Raw genomic sequence first — 20,311 nt, 5'->3', positions numbered from 1 at the left:
GGCAGTTGCAAATCGAGGGCTAACTGTAGAGCAGGATTGCTATCGGAAGGCAGGAGGGAATCCAAAATTGCTCTCCGTGGTTATGCAGCAACGTGAAAAGGCCATCGCTTGCTTTATTCTGCTTTAGTGATTTCTGGTTTCAAGCCACGTTCAGGCTTCTGAAGGTTGAAGGCATCACCTTCAAGCCAGCTTTAGAAGGTCTGATCCTGGGGTTGCGAAAACTCCATTGGAAGAGAATATTTTAGCGGTGAATTGTCCATGCACGTGTTGGAAGAAATGTCCATCTGGGTTCAGTTCCAAGTGGGGAGAAAGACACTGGAAATATGGAGGCTGATTGGAGAGAGGGTTTATTGGTGAACAGGACTATGTGGGTTTGGGGTCTTGGGTAGCTGATCACATGGAGTGGAGAGTGAGTGTTATTTATGCCCTCTCTTGGGCTTTGAACGTGAGCTTCCTGTTCCTATGGCAAGGGCATGTTTTCTATTGGCTGTCAGACTCCCAGGGAGCTATGCGGGGGGGTCACAGCTGAGGTTGTCTGAATTAAGGTTGGTTGGACCTTGCTGGGCGAGGCTATGAAGGGCAATTCCTATTGTGGCTGAATGGCTTTGCCCTGAAGGACAATCCCATCATCCTGGAGCTGAAGCTCTTTTGTCTTGTAGATAAGCTGGCACCAAAATCTCTACTGGGGGCAGGCAGCTGGGGCTGAGTTTCTGTCTCCAAGAGCATGTTTCTCAATTTCTCATTCAGGGAAATACAATATTCTGGCCTTTTTAATATTTCCTAAAATATTTCATTCTTCTAGTAGCGGGGTGGCTGATAACTTTCTACACACGCTATCCACCCTAGTTTACAAATCCCAGGATCTAGGTTCAGCCACCATGCTAAGAGAAAAAACAAGCGACGTCGCATTTCACCCAGCCTGTATTTAGAGTAATTTAACTAGACCCCACCAGCACAAACTGCCCATGTTTTGGTGTTGCAATAGACATGTCCTAGTTGGACTTCTCTTCCTTTGTGGGGGAAAGTTCCTGCATCCAGATCTGATGGAAATTATACAAAATATGTCCTAGGTCCAGAGGGCCTTGGTTTTCCCTTTGCCTTGATGAAAACTCCCAGTTAATTATGCCACAGCAGGAATGTTGGGTTGGTTGTGGTGCTCGTCTGTAGTTTATTTTACATAATGGTTAATCCCAGCGTATCATGGCCCATTCTGTTGATTGCCCTGCAGGGGAAGATTGCCGCTAGCAATTACCTCTCCTTAATCTACAGCAGGTATTTTCGTTGGCAGAAAATGATTTGTAACTAGGCTGAGAATGTTTACACAGCTGTCAGAATAAAATACCACTCTGGGGTATTTCCTTACCACTGCTGGGATTTAGCCAGCATCGCATAAAACTCTGACGAGATACGGTATCTGATCTCTCCAGGAAAATAAAAACAAAGCCCATTTTATCTAGGCAAAAAAAAAGATTCCACCGATAGGAGAAGTTTAGAAGATGTTACAGACAATCCAGTACATTCAGAACAGTTTGCTACGTCTTAACAGGAATGCTGGGACCCCCCTCTGGTTTCTAGTTGAGAACTTTCTTAATTAGATTTAGAATTAGAGTGGCTGTGTGTCCCAAAGGTGCTTTGTCAAGAGGCAACTGGTTTTTCTTTGAAGACGTTTCGCTTCTCATCCTAGAAACTTCTTTGGCTCCACAGCATCTTCTTAGATGAGAAGGGAAACATCTTCAAAGAAAAAAATAGAGTTGCCTCTTGAAAAAGCACCTTTGGGACAACCATGGCCTGGATGACTGAGAACCTCCATAGAGAAGTTGCTGTGCTTACGAGTTGCAGAGAGCTAGTTTGTTATGATGATTAAGGCAACAATCTAAAGCGCTGCACTCAAACCATGAAAGTGTGAGTTCTAGTCTTGCCTTAGGTATGAAGTCAGCTGGCTGACCTTGGGCCAGTCACTCTCTCTCAGTCCTAGGAAGAAGGACTGACTGACTCAAAATTACACATGGGCACATGTGTACACATGCCTACACAAAGACACACAGTTTCCAACATCATTCACCTTGTACATATTTTACTCAGAGGGGTACATGTCCTTGTTCTACAGGGAATACTTGGGGTGGATCTTCCCAACAAGCAAATACAAGTAGTCCTTACTCCCACAATTGAGCCTGAAATTTCTGTTGCTAAGTGAGACAGTTGTTAAGTGGATTTTGTCCCATTTTATTATCTTCCTTGCCATGGTTGTTAAATGAGTCTGGCTTCCCCATTCATTTTGCTTGTCAAAAGATTGCAAAAGCACAGCAACCATGTGAACCAGTTGCCAAGCATCTAAATATTGATCACCTGGCCATGGGGATGCTACAAAAGTTGTAAATGTGAAAAATGGTCCTAAGTCTCTTTTTTTCAGTGCCTATGTAACTTGGAGCAGTCACTGAAAGAACTGCTGTAAGTCGAGGAACAGCTGTAGTGTAAACTTTTATCAAAGAGTGTGTCATGCCCCTGTCAGAGTCTGAATCCAAGGAGGAAGACGAACAGTTGACAGGGAGTGGGAGTGTGGCTCCGTTGGCTGTGGTGGAGTCTGGGGAAGGGCAAAGTCTGGCTGGGCAGAGCAGGGAAGAGATAGAACAAGGGAGAGGGAATTCAGAGGAAGACCCAGCCCCCCCCACTTCATCCTAGGGCAAGCAGGGAGGAACAGAGAAGGGAGCAACGTGGGTTGCATGGCTTACGGGGGAGGAAAAGGCCCTGATTCTCTTCATTAGCCACACCTGGGAATGAAAGTTCATAAGAACTGAATGCTGGCTGCGGCAGCAGCTGGAAGCAAACGTGACTTTATCCTGTGTTGTCGTTGCTTATCTGTGTTCCTGGTGTCTTCCCAACCGTGTGAGTTTTGCCGTGCCTTCACATCTGGAATTCTTCCTCCTGCCCTGCCAAACTAATTACCTCAGTTTGGCTTGACTGGACTTAAAGTTACAGTTTTTGTTGACCAAGTTTTGGACTTGATTCCCTGCAGTTAAAGGCTGTTCCTGGGAGAGTTTTTCTCCAGCCAGAAGGTAATCTGGACATTGGGGGCAAAGTTAGAGCTAATAAAGGGACTCTTGTTGATTATCTGACTGTGTTGCCTTTGTGCCACGCCCTGGGTCATCACCCACCCACCCGCCCAACAGAAAAGGTCAACCCTTTGTGAGTGTTTTTTAAATTGTCAGCTTGAATTTCATCTTCACCTCTCTTGGATGGTCAACATATTTATTTTATTAATGTATTAATTAAAAGTATGCTGAAATCATGGGATTCTTGATGACTTGCAGAATAAGCTAATAGAATAATGGTAGGGATACATAAGGCAATTAAAACCTAGAGACAACACACAGCATTAGAGCCCCAAACTCTATCTTTGACATTTTCTAGGAGGTAGATGATGTTGGAGACAGCCATATCTCCAGTGGGAGGGAATTCCGAATTTGTCCCATCATCAGAAAAACGATGCTGTTTCTCTGTCTCCTAGAAAAGGGGCAGTCAGCTGTTTCTCTAGGCACGATTGGAGTGGTTACTGGGGAAATGTGGTGTTGCAAGTCATGTGCACAAATCCACACAAACGTCTCTGGATTGATTGCGTTTAAGCAGAGCGCAATTCAATCACTGCCTTTTGAAATGACTTGGCGAACACATGCGGGACTGATTTTATTTTAGACCTTTTTTTTGGCTTCTCATAGTTTTCTTCCTGTGTACACGTGCCAGCACATAGCTGACTTTAGCTGGTTTTAAAAAAAGAAAGCCGGATTGGATCTGGTTAGTACTTGAGTGGGAGACCAACTTTGAAAAAAATAAAATAAATAAGGTAATTACAGAATTTTTTATAATGCTATTGAGAAAAGCATATGGCTTTGTCCAGGAAGTCACCTTTATGTCTGCTTATTCTTGACATAGCTTTCAACGGTAACTCTTCCCTGTTTTCAAAAAAATCTTTTTAAAAGGGAACTTTTTAAAAGGGATCTACGAGCCGAAATTTAGCAGCCGCTAGTTGTTTCTCCTCCAGTTATAGCTAAAAATCGGTGTACTCAGCCCCACAGTGACACTTAGAGATGGGATAAAGCATCGCACCATGATGAAAAGGATGCGCTCCTGTTATAACATGTAGCTCCTGTTCTTTAAAGGAAAAATGTATAAATTGTACATTCTATTAACAACCATAGACAAGCATGTCATAAGAAGCATGGATATTAAACTGTAGAATATTTAACTTAAATACTAAATACTATTGATTGTGGTGGTTATTTAACTGAGTGGTGTGGAGGTGTAGAGGTGAAGACAATCTCCTCCCACTTGGAAGGTTGAGAGTTCAATCCTAGGTAGTAGCAGATCTTTATCTCCTAAGGCGCAAAGAAAAAATATTTGCTGTGAACTCAGGAAGGGCATCTGGCCAGTAAATGCTCAGCTCCATCCAGTTGTTCCAACTCAACCCCAAATTAAGGGATTGCAGGGTCATATGGTGGTTATTTAATTGACAGATGTGATTGTATCTGGAAGTAACCATACTGTACTCCTCCAGCTCTTTAGGAAGACATCAAAAAGGGAATTGAAAGAATGATAGGGATGTCCTTCTTACCATCTCTGGGTCATGGTTGTTTTTTTCTGTACTGGAGACAAATCCCTTGTGTGTCTTGATCAAATAAAATATTCTTTCTTTCTTTTAGTGGAATTTTCCTTTGCTGATGCTGATCTGGAAGATGGCCCCAGCGTTGTGTTGTGGCAACACCTTAGTTGTGAAACCTGCTGAGCAGACACCCCTCACCTCCCTCCACCTGGGCTCTTTAGTCAAGGAGGTAAGTGGTACAAATAAATCAAAGAGTTAGAGCTGGGGGATAGAGAAGGGACCGTCCCTAATTTTCTGGAAGGTTAAAGGAAAGGAGAAACGCTTTAGCAAAATGAATATCAGCCTTTTGAGGTAGTGCAGACAAGAAGCAAAACCATAAATACTACTAACCCCACTTTTTTACTGTAAGATTGCATTAACAGAATCTTGCAAGCTTGAAAGCCCTTCTCCTTTTTTTTAAACATTTACTTTCTAGAAAACTGGGGAGGGTCTTTTAGGTGTTTCCCACCCACCCCTTTTTCTTCTATGAGCCTAGATGCCTTTTTTGCATGATGGTAGTTCAGTTTGCAGCTTGCTTGCTCTCAAGATCATTCCCCACATACCTTTACAGATTCACAGACATTAATTTTTCTGATATATGCCCACTGAAAAGTAAATCTTACTGAGGCTTGGCACTCAGACAAATTGGCCATCAACAGGCACATAGAGATAAACAACAAGTACATACCAGTGGGATCCTACCTGTTCCACTACCGGTTTGGTGATCGCATGCGTGCAGCTTTCCCCACACCAGCTGAGGCCTGCGGCATCCATCAGCAGAGGACAAAGAAGAAAAAAGCCCAAGAGCAGGTGGGAAGGCCAATCCTGCACTTTTCTCTTCTTTCTCCTCTTAGCTGATTGTCTGAGGCTTTGTTCCTCCTGTCAGCTGATAATGGGAAGTTTTCTTTTACTACCAATTCAGCCAAACCGGTAGAATACCACCACTGGTACATACCATTCAAAAGAGATAATAAAAAAGCCTCTAAGAGAAAAAAGACCAAAAGACCTCCTCTCTAGCATTGGAGCAGAGATTAATACCAAGATTACTAGATACCAGTGGTGGTATTCAGCCGGTTCGCACCGGATCGGGTGAACTGGTAGCAAGAATTTGGTGGGGGTCGCCGAACCGGTAGTAAGTTCTGGATGGCCACGTCCCCTAACGAAGGCAGGCAGGCAGAATGGAGCACTGGATTGAACTGTGGGCGCGATGTGGGGTGAACGGGCGCTTGGAAGAGCTGCGCCGACAGGAAAAGCCACCCTACAGGCTTCTTTGAAGCAGTTTCTTCCTGGGCTGGTGGAGGAGCGAGAGAGCGACTGAGAGAGAGGAACGAGGCAGACACCTGAGGATGAGGCTGAGGGAGGGAGGGAGACACCTGAGGGATGGGGCTGAGGAAGGCAGGGCCGAGAGGCGAGGCTTCTCAGCCGTCCTGCAGGGACTATCTGTCGCTCAGGGTTGCAATGAGGAGGCATTGGCGCTCCCTGAACTTGGTGGTTTGCTGGCAGACGTTTTATTACCCGACTAGGTAACAACATCAGATGTTACCTAGTCAGATAATGAAACGTCTGCAAGCAAAACCACCAAACTCGAACTCCCGGTCCTTGAAAAAGTGTTTCTGCGTGAAACTGGTCCCTGGCACAAAAAAGGTTGGGGACCACTGCCCTACCTGGTCACCCTCCTGCCCGATGCTCGCTCACCCCGCCTCCTGCCTGACATTCGCCTAAGGTGTTGCTTTTTTCTCCTCCCGATAATCAGCTGTAGATAAGATCAGCTTTGCTGGGATTCCCCTTGCTGAGGCCCAGGAAGGCAAAAAATGCAGGGAGGAGCTGATCCCCACCTCCATTTTTTGCCTTCCAGAGCCCCAGAGGAGCCTTAGGGGAGCAAAAATGCCCCCCAGAGGCTTCTCTGAGGCTAGGAAGCTCCCAAAATGGAGCTTGGAGGGGTGCTGTGTACCCCTCCCATGCTCTCTTCCTTTTCTTCCAGAGCCCTGAGGAGCCTTAGGGGAGCAAAAACACCCCCCCCCAGATGCTCCTCTGTGGCTAAAGCTCCCCAAAATGGGTGGGGCTGCAAAAAAACCACACCCACGCAGTCACATGGCCACGCCCACCAAACCACACCCACAAAACCAGTAGTAAAAGTTTTTGAATCCCACCACTGCTAGATACCAGTTCACAAGTAAACAATATACCAATCAGGGAACTACCAACACACACAAACAAGGAACCACTAAGAGCACTCCCACGATTAGGTCAATCCACTAGTATATAAAATAAGAGCAAACCCTGTTTGTGCTGTCCAGACAGTATATAATTAATTGGGAATTGGGAGCTGTCCCCTTAAGGGAATGCCTCATGGGAAACGTAGTTAATGCATCATGGGAAATGTAGTTCATGTCATGTGGTCACATCTGTAATCCTGATTAGTCACTGAATTGACCCTTGGTTGGGTTGGGGGAGTTTCCTTTGTTCTTGCTCGGACCCCAGCATCGTGCTGGTGTCTTTCTCTTTGCTCCATCTTTATGGGATGAAGATAACTGTATTTTCACACTATGAAGACGACTATGCAAAGATTGAACATTAGATGAATCTCAACATAACTGTGAGTTATACCCTGAGGATGCTTATTACAATCTAATAAAGAAACTTTGTATGGAAGCCATTGTAGAGCTTACCTGACTGTCTTTATATTCAGCCAAGAAAGTTAAAGACAGAACACTGTTCCCTTCTAGCACTGATGGGGTTACCTAGCTTGGTAATGAAACATCCGCAAGAAAACCGCCAATTTCAGAGAGCTACAAGGATGCAACAAATCCTTCTGAGTTCAGTAACAAAGTTCCAGATAACCAAATACAGCATTTCAAAAATGTTATAGTAGTTTTAGCAAATAGGTTTGTTGCCACATCCCCTTTGCTTCTGCCCCTTTCTTAACAGTTCTTTTTAGAGACATGCTGAGGTTCCCCCCTCCCCATTGCAACTCAAAACATGTTATTCCTTTTCAGGCAGGATTCCCTCCAGGGGTACTGAACATTGTGCCAGGATATGGACCTACGGCAGGAGCTGCTCTTTCCATGCATCCCAAGGTTGACAAAATAGCTTTCACAGGCTCAACAGAGGTAGGTGATGGAAACGTTTATAGTTTCACATCTCTTTTGCTCCTCTACAACCCATTGCTTGGATTGGATCTATTACTACACAAAAGATGTTGAGACTCTAGAAAAGGTGCAGAGAAGAGCAACCAAGACGATTAGAGGACTGGAGGCTAAAACATACGATGAACAGTTGCAGGAATTGGGCATGGCTAGTTTTGTGAAGAGAAGGACCAGGGGGACATGATAGCAGGGTTCCAATATTTGAGTGGCTGCTACAGAGAAGAGGGGGTCAAGCTATTTTCTAAAGCCCCTGTAGGCCAGACAAGGAATAATGGATGGAAGCTGATCAAGGAGAGGTTTAACCTGGAAATAAAGAGAAACTTTCTGACAGTGAGAGCAATCAACCCATGGAACAGAAGTTGCCCTCGGAAGTTGTGGGAGCTTCATCACTGGAAGCTTTCAAGAAGAGACTGGACTGCCCATCTGTCAGAAATGGTGTAGAGTGTCCTGCTTGGGTGGGAGGTTGGATTAGATGACCTCCAAGGACCCTCCCAACTCTGTTAAATCTGTAAACGTAATCTACGAAACACTTCATTTTCCAGGAGAGCCACAAAAAATCCCTAGGCATATTTGCAAGTATTTCCAAATAGTCGGTTACAGATGGTTGCAATACAGTCAGAATCCTCACCTTTTTATGTTTAAGTCTTATAAAGAAACGACAAAGGTGGTAAATAAATCAAGTCTGTTGCTGTTAAAGAATAGGAAATCAGAAACCCACATGGGTCTGCTTTATGTCGCCAGAAACTCTACCTTATGGCTGTTTTGCATCAGGAGAGCCCATTTGGTCCATTCTTTCGCTCCTTATGGAGATAATCTTCTCCAAAATGTTTGGCATTGGATGCAGGAAGAGGTTACTCGCTCGTTAAGGCTCTGCTTAACTGAATTCACCTGTAGATAATCTAGCATATTGTTTTATTCAGGTTACCGGCCGTGGTGGGATTCAAATTTTTTTATTACAGGTTTTGTGGACGTGGCTTGGTGGGTGTGGCTTGGTGGACATGGCAGTGGAAGGACACTGTAAAATCTCCATTCCCTCCCCACTTCTTGGGGAAGGATACTGCAAAATCCCCATTCCCTCCCCACCCCACTAATCTGCTTTCCAGCTCCGTTCTCCTGTGCAGGGCAACCAAAGAAGACCCAGCCGATCACCTGGGACCCAATGGGAGGCAGAGAATGGGGGCGGGGGGCGCAGTCAGAGGTGGGATTTGCCGGTTCTCCAAACTACTCAAAATTTCCGCTACCGGTTCTCCAGAACTGGACAGAACCTGCTGAATATACCACCTCTAGTTACCAGTATTTGGTTTTATTCAGGTTAAGCTAGGCTCAAAGAAGAGTGGACTCTCAAACGCCCTTTCCAGAAACCTCATCCACTCTCTGCTTTTACAGTGTTTGGAGTTTGAGGATTTAAAGTCCTTGCCAGCCTCCTGTCGGTTCCCACCTGTTTTGGTCAGTCTTGCACGCTTGAGATGCCTGCCTGTAATTATGAGAAATTGCTGTCAGCACCAAAGGTTTCGCAAATGCCTTTTGGTTGGGAATCTTCGCATGTAGCAGCACCATCTAATGGTTGAAACTTTGATTGTTGCAAAAGAGGGTGTTTCTTTCTTTCTTTCTTCCCTGTTTCTGGAGTGTTGATTGTGAGGGTTTCTCAGGGCAAATATTAGATGGCAAGCCAATGTCCTGGATCTGGCTGAGAGGCCAGGGATGGGGTTCATGGTCTAATATGAATACCTGAATTGACACGGACATGTTTGGACCTAGGGTGGCTAAGGATGTTTGCAAATTTTCCTCTCTCCCTCTCTCCCCCTTCCCTTCCTTCCTTCCCCCTCCCTCCCTCCCTTCCTTCCTTCTCTGGCATAGGAGGACCTTTCCTTCTCTGGCATGGGAGAACCTTTCCCTTTCCTTTTCCTTTCCCTTCCCTTTCCTTTCCTTCTTTCCTTTCCTTTCCTTTCCCTTCCCTTTTCCCTTCCTTTTGTCCTTTCCTTCTTTCCTTTCCTTCTTTCCTTTCCTTTCCTTCCTTTCCTTCCTTTTTCCTTCCTTCTTCCTTTCCCTTTCCTTTCCCTTTCCTTCCTTTCCTTTCCTTTCCTTCCCTTTCCTTTCCTCCTTTCCTTCCTTCCTTTTTCCTTTCCTTTTCCTTCCTTTCCTTCCTTTCCTTCCTTTTTCCTTTCCTTCTTTCCTTTCCTTTCCTTTCCTTTCCTTTCCTTTCCTTTCCTTTCCCTTTTTCCTTCTCTTTCTCTTCTTTCCTTTCCTTCTTTCCTTTCCTTTCCTTCCATTTCCTTCCTTTCCTTCTTTCCTTTCCTTTCCTTTCCCTTCCTTTCCTTCCTTTCCTTTCCTTCTTTCCTTTCCTTCTTTCCTTTCCTTTCCTTCCTTTCCTTCCTTTCCTTCTCCTTTCCTTCCTTTTCCTTTCCTTCTTTCCTTTCCTTTCCTTTCCTTCCTTCCTTTCCTTCCTCCTTTTCCTTTCCTTCTTTCCTTTCCTTTCCTTTCCTTTCCCATTTCCTTTTTTTCCTTTCCTTTCTTTCCTTTATTTCTTTCCTTTCCCTTTCTTTCCTTCCTTTGTCCTTCTTCCTTCCTTTTTCCTTTCCTTTCCTTCCATTTCCTTCCTTTTTCCTTTCCTTTCCTTTCTCTTTCCTTTCCTTTTCTCTCCTTTTTCCTTTCCTTTTTCCTCTCCTTTCCTTTTGTTTCCTTCTTTCCTTTCCTTTCCTTTCCTTTCTTTCCTTTCCTTTCCTTTCCTTTCCTTTCTTTTCTTTCCTTTTTCCTTTCCTGCTAGCAAATTTCTAGCTAGCTCTTTCTCTGACTGAACAAAATATTTGAAACAAGGTTTTTCTCCTTTTTGTGGGGCAGAGGCTAAGAATCTCACAATTCCCACCTTCTCTTTTTTGGGGCACAGGTTGGAAAGCTGATCAAAGAAGCTGCTTCAAAAAGCAATCTCAAGAGGGTGACTCTGGAGCTGGGCGGGAAGAATCCTTGCATTGTCTGCGCAGATGCTGACTGTGAGTAGAATCTGATTTTTGGAAATTTCTGTTACCACTAGCATATGTTTCTCCTTGGTCTTTCAAGATAGCATACAGAACCTATGAAGCTGTATTGTTGGGGTGGGAAGGAGTTAATAGTGTGGACAGGTGAAACAAGGAAGGGGAAAAAACCCTATGATTATTCAGACTTTAAGGTACTCTGTCAGTCTGTCTGTCTAATCTGTCTGTCTCTCTGTCTGTCTCTCCGTCTGTCCGTCCATCCATCCATCCATCCATCATCTATCTATCATCTATCTATCATCTTTCTATCCATCCATTCGTCTATCTATCTATCTATCCATCCATCCATCCATCCATCCATCCATCCATCCATCCATCCATCCCATCCATCCCATCCATCCATCCATCCATCCCATCCATCCATCCATCTATCTATCTATCTACCGTGTTTCTCATAAAATAAGGCTTTTTTTTGAGCCCCGAAAAAATGGCTAGGACGTCTTTTCAGGGGTGACTTAATTTCCTCCCCCACATGCACCCCAACCTAGAGTGCCCCATGCTCAGTCACCTCTCCACGAGGCCACTTCTATCGGCTGATGGAAGCTCCCCAAAAGCAGAGACACCAACCGCTTCTATCGGCCGGTAGAAGCGCCCTCGTGGAGAGTTGAGTGCACATGGGCCACTTTAGGTGGAGGTACGCGTGGGGGAGGAAATCTTATCAGCCAGTAGAAGCGGCCTCAGGGTGAGCGCCCACACGCACTCCCCTTGCCACGAAGCCATTTCTATCGGCTGATGGAAGCTCCCCAAAGGCAGAGTCACCAACCGCTTCTATCGGCTGGTAAAAGCGGGTTCGTGGCAAAGGGAGTGGCATGGGGCACTCGCCCTGAGGCTGCTTCTACTGGCCGATAGAAGCGGCTGGTGTTTCTGCCTTTGGGGAGCTTCCATCGGCCAATAGAAACGGCTTTGCGGTGAGGGGAGTGCATGTGAGCGTTTGCCCCAAGGCCGCTTCTACCCGATAGAAATGGCTGGTGTTTCTGCTTTGAGGAGCTTCATGCCAATAGAAACGGCTTGCGGTGAGGGGAGGCATGTGGCGTTGTCCAGGCCGCTTCTACCGGCTGATAGAAATGGCTGGTGTCTCTGCCTTCAGGGAGCTTCCATTGGCCAATAGAAACAGCTTTGTGGTGAGGGGAGTGCACGTGGGCATTCGCCCCTAGGCCGCTTCTACCGGCTGATAGAAGTGGCTGGTGACTCTGCCTTTGGGGAGCTTCTATCGGCCGATGTTCTATCGGTAGTAGATTGGGGTATTCTACGTGCAGGGCGCTCCTAAAGGCAAGTTTTCTCCCCCCCTTGCCCCCTCATTTCTCTTCACCTCGTGTAGTTTTAACAAACGATGTGAGAAATGGCGGGGAAACGCATGGATTAAATAGGCCTAAATTTTGGGGGCGGGGCTTAATTTCACCTCATGCCTAGAAGTCATGCTGGGCCTTCCTATTGGTGGAGGCCGTATTGTTGGAGAAACACGGTATCATCTCTCACCTTTATTAGTTTTACAAATAACTCAAGGCAGAGAACATGTCCAAAACACCTTCCTCCTCCTATTGTCCCCACAACAACAACCCTGTGAGGTGGGTTGGGCTGAGAGAAGGCGACTTGGTCCAAAGTCACCCATCCAGTGTTTATGCCTAAGGTGGGACTAGAACTCACTGTCTCCCATTTTCTAACCAGGTGCCTTAATCACCAGTCCAAACTGGCTATGGTACTCTTTTGTAGCAAGTCTAGGATGGGGCTACGCTGCCTTAGAAGTTCAATCTAGGGATGCAGAAGATGTTGGTTCTCTTCACTACCTCTTACATAGGCAGTTCCCAAATTTTGTTTTGTGTTTTCTTTGGCACAAGGTGAAGTATGGTTGGAAAACCACATTTTTTTCCCTGAATTTTGCAATGTAGGTGTTCAGTCAAAGGCTCTCACACAAGTGTCCATGGAGATTCACAGTCATCCAGGTCATGGTTGTCCCAAAGGTGCTTTTTCAAGAAAGAACCGGAAAGTCCAGTTGCCTCTTGAAAAAGCATCTTTGGAACTGTTACATAACAATCCTTCTCAAAACTCTGAATGGAGGAGGTATTATGCTGCCTTCCAACTAGTATTGGTGCCCATCTAGTCCCTGCAATTTTATTTATTTTTATTTATTTGATTTATTTGATTTGCCAATTGTTTACAAGATAATAAGTATAAGTGTATACATAGTTCAGACCTCTTAGGAAAGGGGTGAGGTCAATAGTAGACAGTCTAAGGTTAAAGTTTTTGGGGTTGGTTAAAGTTTTTGGGGCCAGGTTTCAGAAGTAGTTTGTCATTGCTAAAGGAGAATGACTGACCCAAGGTTAACAGCTAGTTTTATGCATGAGGTGGGACTAGAACTCAGTTTTTCAGTTCTAGTCTGGTACCTTAACCACTACACCAGCATCCCCCAACCTCTGGGGCACCAGGGACTGGTTCTGTGGAGAGAGGTTGTTCCATGGACCGGAGGGAGCATGGTTTTGTGTGCTGCCTGCATCCCACGGATGGGGCTTCGCTTGTTTGTGCAACCCGATTTCTGGCATGCCACGACCCGGTGCTGGTCCGTAGACTTGGGGTTGGGAACCCCTGCACTACACCAAAATGCTTGTCTAAACTTGGACATGTTCCTACAATTTTCTAGCCAAATTTCCAAAAGTGGCTTGCCATTACCATCTTCCTGGGGCTGATAGAGAGAGACTGGATCAAGGTTATCCAGCTGGCTTTGTGCTGAAGAGCAGAACTACAACTCCCGGTCTCCTGGTTTCTAATTATAGCATTAACCCCTGTATCGAACTGGGTCTCCCATGGGAAAAATAGCTACCCTTTCTTCAAAGCTGTGCATCCAAATTGGGCTTGTAAAGACACCAATTAAAATGCTGGGGAAAGAGCGACCCGTATCAAGCGGTCTTGGTATAACACAGCTTCCTGTGCTAATATTTTTAACCTCTTTCTCTGTGTTGTCTTTCCAGTGGACTTAGCTGTGGACTGTGCCCACCAGGGCGTCTTCTTCAACCAAGGTCAATGCTGCACAGCGGCTTCGCGTGTTTTTGTGGAAGAGCAGATCTACCCAGAATTTGTCAAACGCAGCGTGGAATATGCAAAGAAGCGACTTGTGGGAGACCCATTTGATTTCCAAACTGAGCAGGGCCCACAGGTATTATATTACCTTTGAAGAACTATCATGGCTAAGGTGGAACTAGAACTCACCGTCTCCTGGTGTTTGGTCCCCAAAGTCACCCAGCTGGCTTTTATGGCTAAACTGGGACTAGAATTCACAGTCTCCCAGTTTCTAGTCTAGTGCATAATCGTGTCTGATGTCCTAAGTCATCCAGCTGGCTTTTATGGCTAAGCTGGGACTAGAACTCACCATCTCCTGGTGAGTTCTAGTCCCAGCTTAACCAAAGTTAACCAGCTGGCTTTCATGGCTAAGGTGGAACTAGAACTCACTGTCTCCTGGTGTTTGGTGCCCAAAGTCACCCAGCTGACTTACATGGCTAAGGTGGGACTAGAATTCACAGTCTCCCAGTTTCTAGCCTAGTGCATAATCGTATTTGGTGCCCTAAGTCACCCAGCTGGCTTTCATGGCTAAGGTGGGATTAGAATTCACAGTCTCCTAGTTTCTAGCCTACTGCCTTAACCATTAGACCAAGCTGGCTCTCTTAAATATTATTAAATGTTAGATGTGTTATATTTTCCATGAGGAAGACTCTTAAAGCATGGATGAGAAATGAGCTGTGTGTCACGCTGTTAGCATCCATTTCTAGTTCTCATAAAAGTGGTGCAACTTGTATTTTTATTTTGATAGATCGATCAGCAGCAGTTTGACAAGATCTTGGACCTGATCGAAAGTGGGAAGAAAGAAGGTGCCAAGTTGGAGTGTGGTGGTTTAGCTATGGGCGATTGTGGCCTGTTCATCAAACCCACCATTTTTTCAGAAGTCACAGACAATATGCGAATTGCCAAAGAGGAGGTATTTATTTACCCGTGAAACAAAGTTATGTAACCTCACAACTCACACACAGCGACACGGTGATTGTAGACATATATTTGGGGTGGTTAACAAAGAACCCATTTTTGTTCATAATCGTGTCCATTCACCCTTAATAAAAAATAAAGAGGCACATGGATCAAAATAAAACGTTAGGTGTACCTCGCCTGGTGCTCTCCAAAATATTTTGGGACTTCAGTTCACATAATTTTGTTCTGCTACTACAACACAACTGAAGGACACCAGATGGGAATGTCACACAATGTTTGGACAAATAGTTTGCAGAAGTTGGCTGAAAGGCAAAATTGACCATTTTGTTTAAAGAAAAGAATATAAGTACTTTGTTTCTACATGGAGGCTGCTTCTGAACTTTGTGTTAAAGTGGAAAAGAATGAAACTTTGATTTTGGATTGTACTGATGAGATTGATAGATCCTTATAGAAATGGCTTGTTCACATTATTATGAAAAAACAAAAAAGTTGTGATGTGATGTTAATGCCTTTTTTTTACTGCAACAGAGAGAATTGGAAGTCAGTGTTTCTTTTTCTTTTCTTCTTTATCCTCCCTCACTTCTCTCCCCCCCTCTTTCCCTCTACCATTTTCTTACCAATATTTACCGTTGTATTTTGTATCTTATTTTTCTTATAACCCAATAAAATGTTAAACATGGGAATGCAGCACGATGCGATTGCTGAATATCCTGATATGAAAGGAAGGTGCTTTAGGTTAACTCAATTTTTATTCATCTTCTGATGGCCGTGATTTTGATGTCAACAGATTTTTGGACCCGTGCAGCCCATAACAAAGTTTAAGAGCCTAGAAGAAGTCATACAGAGAGCCAATAATACAGAATATGGACTCACAGCTGCGGTGTTTACGAAGAACTTGGATAGAGCCTTGACATTAGCATCAGCACTACAATCTGGCACTGTCTGGTGAGTTGCTAATTTTTTTTTTCCTACAGAAAGTCGCTTTGTTAAGTAATTGCACTTCAATCTTCAGTTTGCTGGCATTGTAGAAGGAGTATATAAGTCTATGTCCCCTCCTCCTTATCTTCTGACCTTAGAGTACAGTAAGCTGTTTTCATTTGCCTAGTTAATGCATGAAATGAATTAATACTAGTTAATACTTAGAAAGGGACGGGTGGCTCAGTGGCTAAGACGCTGAGCTTGTTGATCAGAAAGTTTGACAGTTCGGTGGTCCGAATCCCTAACGCCACGTAACGGAGTGAGCTCCTGTTACTTATCCCAGCTTCTGCCAACCTAGCAACTCAAAAGCATGTAAAAATGCAAGTAGAAAAATAGGGACCACCTTGGTGGGAAGGTAACAGCGTTCCATGTGCCTTCGGCATTTAGTCATGCCGGCCACATGACCATGGAGACGTCTTTGGATAGTGCTGGCTTTTCAGCTTTGTAACGGAGATGAGCACTGTCTCCTAGAAATGGAAATGACTAGCACGTATGTGCAAGGGGAACCTTTACCTTTACCTTAATACTAGGGTTAACACAACAAGCTAAGTCACACTGTAGCTTGTTTGGCTGCGTCTATGTTGCCAGCTGTGATTCCTTCAGGAAAACATAGTTAAGCAAACCAAGGCTTAGCTTAGGGCAGGGGTCTGCAACCGTAAACACTCAAAGAGCCATTTGGACCCGTTTCCTACAGAAAAGAAAACACCGGGAGCCTCAAAACCTGGGTGGCCGTGGCCAACTCAACATCACTCCCACCCAGTCACATGACCCCGACTCATGCCTACCCAGGTTTTGTGGCTTCTGGTGTTTTCTGTGCGAAATGGGTCTCTCTCCCTCCCTCTCATTTCTGTTTTTTATGTTTTACCTTCTCAGCCCAGGTGAGGAGTGACTGGGAGGGGAGGGTGAGAGGCAGGCCCAGCCAGTGGTGGGATCACCCAACAGGGAGCCACAGGCAGAGGGTCCAAAGGGCCACATGTGGCTCCAGAGCCGTGGGTGGCTGACACCTGGCTTAAGGTATAACCTCTTTCCAAACAATACAGCTGTCTTATTCATGTCTTTGTTTTCCACAGGATCAACTGCTACAACTCCTTCTTTGCACAGGCTCCCTTCGGTGGTTTTAAAATGTCAGGAAATGGCAGAGAACTGTAAGTCTGGTTTTGGTTTTTTGAAGAAAATTAAGTTGGAGAGTGGCAGGAACAAGAATTTAATTTTCCTTTGTCTTGACTTAGAGGGTTTTTTTGCCTTGTATCCCTGTGTTCCTTATTCCCCGTGTGCCTCTGGGCCTTGCAATTTGGATGAGCCGTTCATATGCAGATCTTCCCAAAGAATGCAAATTATTTCTCATTAAACCTGTACTTAGGCCCTAAGCCTACTATCCTTAGGGTGGCATTTTTATTTGTATCCCATCCTTCGTGTCACCCAGATAATATACAGAAAAATAACTGTTCCTAAAGATATAGTTTGAAAGCCAGTTTGGTTAAGTCACCAGGCTAGAAACTTGGTTAAGGCACCAGGCTAGAAGTCAAGTGGGGGAGCCAGTCCTTTTCTCTCAGCCCTAAGAAACAGACAGTGGCAATCCACTTTTCAAATTTGCCAAGAAAACTAAAGGTTTTTTTTAGATAGGCTTCAACAGAAGTCAAGATTCATTTGAAGTTTCTCTCTTTCTCTGTCTCTCTCTCCCCCCTGTCTCTCTCCCTCCCTCCCTCTCTCTTTCCCTCCCTCCCTCCCTCCCTCTCTCTTTCTCTCTCATACATACACACACACACACACAATATTATTTATAATAATAAAGGCAGGAAATACACATATTACCATAAAAATATTATATATTATTATTTACTTAATATTTATATAATTTATATGATTATTATCATATTATTCACCACAATAAAACCAGTTTAAAATATTCAGACTAATTTGCTGTTCTCCAAAGATCTAATATAACTAATATAACTAACAAACAGAAAAGTCTCTTCTTTGTCACCATATAAGGCATCAACAATACTTAGAGAAAAAAGTTGTTAAAGCACTTGCCCCAGATTGGACCCTTTCCAGGTTTGTGAATTGGGGTTGTTAGATTTCCTTGTGAGCATAACCATTGCCAAGAATTCTGGGAGTTGACACCCACACATCTGGGGAACATCAGGGGGGAAACCAAGGAAAAGGAAGTTGATTTAGTGACGCACATGTTCCCCTAGGTGGGCTCCAAGGCATGTAGGAATTTTAAAGATAATCATATTTGGAGCTGGATGCACAAGCCAAGGTTTTTACAAAGATTTCCTACTCCCTACAAATTTAAATATAATTTGAATGTTCAAAAATTGTTCTTAGCCCAAAGGAGTCTTCTAAGGAATGCTGCTGAAAGTGTGCATTAGTGTGTAAACCTTCATGTAACTTGCGTACAGAGGTGGTATTCAGCAAGTTCTGATTAGTTCTGGAGAAATGGAAGTGGAAATTTTGAGTAGTTTGGAGTACCGGCAAATACCACCTCCGACTGGCCCCGCCCCCATCTATTCTCTGCCCCCTGAGTCCCAGCTGATCGGCTGGGTCTTCTTTTGTTGCCTTGCACAGGATAACGGAGCTGGAAAGCAGGTTAGTGGGGTGGGGAGGGGAGGGAATTTTGCAGTATCCTTCCCCTGCCACACCCACCAAGCCACACCATGCTCACCCAGCCACGCCCACAGAACCAGTAGTAAAAAAATTTGAATCCCACCACTGCTTGTGTACATGCATTTCAATGTCAGAGAATGGATCTTTGTGATTCCATCTTGTTCTGGAACAAAAAGTCAGATATGTGGATAGATTTTTTAAGAACACAACCATTATTTGACCCTCGGGTGTTATGAAAACAAAAGGAGTTGAAATATTGACACCAAGATAGTTTATTTTCTTCTTTGTTTTTGAAGGATTTTCATCTAAAGCCCATCTGTCTTTTCGTGTCATTTTTGGAAAGGTTACCATCTTATACTCCTGAATGACATTTAAGCCTAGTATGTTAAACAGATGTGGGAAGGGAAGTAAATATGGCGTGATTCTTTGGCATGCTGAAGTACTTGTATCTTCAATTCAAAATTTTTGTTCTTCTACAGAGGAGAATATGCTCTCTCAGAATACACAGAAGTGAAGACGGTCACCATTAAAGTGTCTCAGAAGACCTGCTGAACTATGGATGCACGGAGGTGAAAAACTCCGACACTGTGAATGTTGACACGTAAGACGGATTGAAGGGCACCTGCTAGAATTGGAAAGGGGGAAATTGCCAATTTTCCTTCCTTTAAAAAAGGAAAACAAATAATCCTTATTTTTTTAAAAAGCGGGTTTTCTTGAGCTGCTCCTTCTAACTCAAAATTAATCAACTGGTTTTCTGAAACAGATTTGATCTAATCAGCTGCAAGATTTTTCCTCCAGCCTAGTTATCTTCCCAGATGGGTTAGGACTTGATTTCCCATAAATCCTAGTCTTTGGCTGTAGTGCTGGGAACTCTGGGAACTGAAGTCCCAAAACATCTGGAAGAATTAGAAAAAGACGAAGAATGAAAGACCAACGTTGAAAGCATTTTCAGATAGCCAAACTCCAGTCAATCCAAAGAGATACCCAGGTTAGGGAATGGATTTGCAGATGGAGTCCTGAGGCCATTGGACATTTTTGTATTTCTTCACTTAGGACTGTTTTCCAAATCTCTCAGAAAATACTTTCATCGTGTGTTGAAGGCTAGATGAAGGAAATTTCTACTTGCAATTTTTCTCGCTTGTCTCTTAGTCTTAGTTCCACATTACTTAGGGTTGCATTTTTGCAATTTAGCAATTTTTCTCTATTTTGGGGATTTCTGGCAAATATTTCACAAACGTGTTTTTTTGAAATGTTTCACGAATACAAATAAGGAAGGATCCCAGGTGCTGTTGTGAGCTTCTTGTCCACTGACTTTTCCCAAGTACTTGCACAGACATTTTTTTTCTCCTCCTGGATGGTGTACAAAAGCATAATAAGACAGCTACAGTAATTGCCTCTCCCTTATTGCTTTTAATGGCCACTGTCTACAGTGCAATCTGGAATCATTGGTTTATTTTTCTATAGATGCTCTTTTTGAAATAAATATATTCCTTGTTGTGATTTCAAGTTTTTTCAATGTCTTGTAATTATTGACGGTAACTGTATTTTATTATGGTTTTTGTACACACTGAATTTTTCTTTTCTTTTTTCTTTTACTTTGGAAATTAAAATCTTAGGCACTATTGTAAAGTACAACCTTGTAGAGTCTTTATATTATTTCATTGCATGTTAGTGCTGTCTAGAAGTATCATCACTAAATGTTTAAATATAAATAAATAAATATATATATTTATAAATTAGAATGCAATTAATCTAATGTATTTTTATTGCTGATTGTACATGGAAATAATTTGCTTATTTTAAAAGTTATCTCTTGTAATAGTAGCACTACAGTTAATAAAATATAATTTTTACGATCCGACTTGCTCGTACTTGAGGGGAGATTCCATATACTGCAAAACGGATTTTTAAAAAATTTAAACAATAACAAACAATACAAACTA

At 43.7% G+C, this 20,311-nt stretch overlaps 1 protein-coding gene across 4 annotated transcripts in view; it reads left to right on the top strand.

The window, feature by feature from the left end:
* ALDH1A3 (aldehyde dehydrogenase 1 family member A3) overlaps positions 1-20,221 on the top strand; it is a 44,774-nt gene extending 24,553 nt beyond the window's left edge. For all 4 annotated transcript variants that reach the window (XM_087972792.1, XM_087972794.1, XM_026673068.2 and 1 more), the window contains exons 6-13: positions 4,695-4,823; positions 7,630-7,743; positions 10,664-10,766; positions 13,772-13,956; positions 14,608-14,772; positions 15,568-15,725; positions 16,829-16,903; positions 18,848-20,221. In XM_087972792.1, the coding sequence (XP_087828918.1) occupies positions 4,695-4,823; positions 7,630-7,743; positions 10,664-10,766; positions 13,772-13,956; positions 14,608-14,772; positions 15,568-15,725; positions 16,829-16,903; positions 18,848-18,920 (1,002 nt within the window). In that variant the 3' untranslated portion in view covers positions 18,921-20,221. The remainder of the gene's footprint in view (positions 1-4,694; positions 4,824-7,629; positions 7,744-10,663; positions 10,767-13,771; positions 13,957-14,607; positions 14,773-15,567; positions 15,726-16,828; positions 16,904-18,847) is intronic.
* Positions 20,222-20,311: the final 90 nt, after the last annotated feature.

Source organism: Notechis scutatus, chromosome 11, assembly GCF_049901735.1.
Source record: "Notechis scutatus isolate UNSWTSFEM ecotype Mainland chromosome 11, rNotScu1.2, whole genome shotgun sequence".
In the NCBI taxonomy this organism is placed as follows: domain Eukaryota; kingdom Metazoa; phylum Chordata; class Lepidosauria; order Squamata; family Elapidae; genus Notechis; species Notechis scutatus.
Note: the sequence above shows the minus strand (reverse complement) of the source record. Positions and strands in the feature narration are given on the sequence as shown.